Raw genomic sequence first — 2,529 nt, forward strand, 5'->3', positions numbered from 1 at the left:
CAGAGTTACATAACTTTGCCTGCACAGTCCCCTTATGATAGTTAGTAAGTGTTGCAAGTATGAAAGCAATAGCTTCGATACTTAAGGAATAAAATGGACCTAAACACAAAACTTAACCAAAATTTTCAATTTTCTAAGTATAAAAAGGGCACATAATTCTGTCAAAATGCACGTCAGAGTTATCTAACTTTGCCTGCCCAGTCCCCTCATGATAGTAAGTAAGTGTACCAAGTTTGAATGCAATAGCATTGATACTTTCTGAGAAAAGTGGACCTAAACGCAAAACTTAACCAGACGCCAACGCCGACGCCGACGCCAAGGTGATGACAATAGCTCTTTTTTTTTTTCAAAAAATAGATGAGCTAAAAAGGATAAATAAAATACTAATTAGGTAAAGAAATAATGTATAACAATTTATTATTTGAAGTAGACAATGGATATATACACTCTTAACAAAACAGAATATTTCAAGTACTCTAGTGTTTCACAGTCCTTCACTTTATTTCACTCCTCCTCCCTGTACAGGCAGCGGAACAACTTCTTTGCAGCCTTACTGGCATCTGTTATGCCAGTGATGTCGTATAGCAGCTGGGCCTGAAATAAATGTTTACATTAAATTCTGTAACTTCATATAAAAAGTTTAAATTACTTTTTTTTTTGCTCAAAGAAAATTAGTTCTTTTACCAGCACTTTTCTGTGACATAATAAGACATTAAAATAATTTTACAAATTACAGAGTAAAGATAAAATTGTTTGACTCTTTAAAAGTGAATTCAGATCAGTTAGCAATAACTGATGTTTCTGTTTGCCACCGCATACTGCAGTTTTGAGTTATATACTTTTTGTAATAATTACTTTTGTGTACCCACCATATGTCCTGTTGACAGCGTCTGGTGCAGGCAGGTCTTGATAATCTGGTTGAAGATCTGGTTGTTGTTGTTGGGAGTTGTTTTTGCTGCGGTTGTTGTTGGTGGGGTGGTTGTTGCTGCTGCTAGGTTGGTTGCTGCTGGAGTTGTTGTTTTTGCTGCTGCAGTGGTTGATGCTGTTGGAGAAGTTGCTGCTGTTGGAGAAGTTGCTGCTAAAACTGTTGCTGTTGCTCTGTAAATCGGCCATCAAGCTGTCAAAAAAAAGTATGACAAACCATAGAAATCAATAAATCTGTAGTCATCTACCCTTAATATTGAAGTCCTACTGGTTACTCAAATAAATGTAATTTTGATCTTATGTCACATTTTGAATAAGTCAATTTAGGAGATAAAGTGTCAGGTTGTTGGATAGCTCAGTCTGTAGAACACCAGCCAAGTTAATGAGCATTTTTTGCTCAGGTTAGATTAAAACTAAACAAAACAAGGGCTGTTTGTAAAACATGCATGCCCCCCATATGGGCTGTCCGTTGTAGTGGCAGCCATTGTGTGAATACGTTTTTTGTCACTGTGACCTTGACCTTTGACCTAGTGACCTGAAATTCAATAGGGGTCATCTGCGAGTCATGATCAATGTATATATGAAGTTTCATGATCCTATGCATATGCGTTCTTGAGTTATCATCCGAAAACCATTTTACTATTTCGGGTCACCGTGACCTTGACCTTTGACCTAGTGACCTCAAAATCAATAGGGGTCATCTGCGAGTCATGATCTATCTAACGATGAAGTTTCATGATCCTAGGCGTATGCGTTCTTGAGTTATCATCCGGAAACCATTTTACTATTTAGGGTCACCGTGACCTTGACCTTTGACCTTGTGACCTGAAAATCAATAGGGGTCATCTGCGAGTCATGATCAATCTACCTATGAAGTTTCATGATCCTAGGCGTTTGCGTTCTTGAGTTATCATCCGAAAATCATTTGACTATTTCGGGTCAGCTTGACCTTGACCTTTAACCTTGTGACATCAAAATTAATAGGGATCATCTGCGAGTCATAATCAATCTACCTATGAAGTTTCATGATCCTAGGCGTATGCCTTCTTGAGTTATCATCCAAAAACCATTTTACTATTTCGGGTCACCGTGACCTTGACCTTTGACCTAGTGACCTCAAAATCAATAGGGGTCATCTGCGAGTCATGATCTATCTAACGTTGATGTTTCATGATCCTAGGCGTATGCGTTATTGAGTTATCATCCGGGAACCATTTTACTATTTAGGGTCACCGTGACCTTGACCTTTGACCTAGTGACCTGAAAATCAATAGGGGTCATCTGCAAGTCATGATCAATCTACCTATGAAGTTTTATGATCCTAGGAGTATGCGTTCTTGAGATATCATCCAAAAACCATTTTACTATTTCGGGTAACCGTGACCTTGACCTTTGATCTAGTGACCTTAAAATCAATAGGGGTCATCTGCGAGTCATGATCAATGTACCTATGAAGTTTCATGATCCTAGGCCCAAGCGTTCTTGAGTTATCATCTGACAACCACCTGGTGGACGGACCGACAGACCGACCGACCGACATGAGCAAAGCAATATACCCCCTCTTCTTCAAAGGGGGGCATAATTATGACAAAATATATTTAAAAC

At 38.7% G+C, this 2,529-nt stretch overlaps 1 protein-coding gene across 3 annotated transcripts; it reads right to left on the minus strand.

Moving 5' to 3' along the window:
- Positions 1-429: 429 nt before the first annotated feature.
- On the minus strand, positions 430-2,262 carry LOC127871260 (putative uncharacterized protein DDB_G0283223). Of its 3 annotated transcripts, none has more exons than XM_052414014.1 (2): positions 870-2,262; positions 430-594 (listed from the first exon to the last, which is right to left on the minus strand). In XM_052414014.1, exons 1-2 carry the CDS (start codon positions 1,111-1,113, stop codon positions 551-553), a joined length of 288 nt encoding a protein of 95 aa, XP_052269974.1. In that variant the 5' UTR covers positions 1,114-2,262; the 3' UTR covers positions 430-550. The 3 variants fall into 3 exon arrangements, with proteins under 3 accessions (XP_052269974.1, XP_052269975.1, XP_052269973.1); XM_052414015.1 differs by having other exon boundaries at positions 866-2,262; XM_052414013.1 differs by having other exon boundaries at positions 856-2,262.
- Positions 2,263-2,529: the final 267 nt, after the last annotated feature.

The sequence above is a fragment of the Dreissena polymorpha genome, chromosome 3 (genome assembly GCF_020536995.1).
Source record: "Dreissena polymorpha isolate Duluth1 chromosome 3, UMN_Dpol_1.0, whole genome shotgun sequence".
Taxonomy (NCBI): domain Eukaryota; kingdom Metazoa; phylum Mollusca; class Bivalvia; order Myida; family Dreissenidae; genus Dreissena; species Dreissena polymorpha.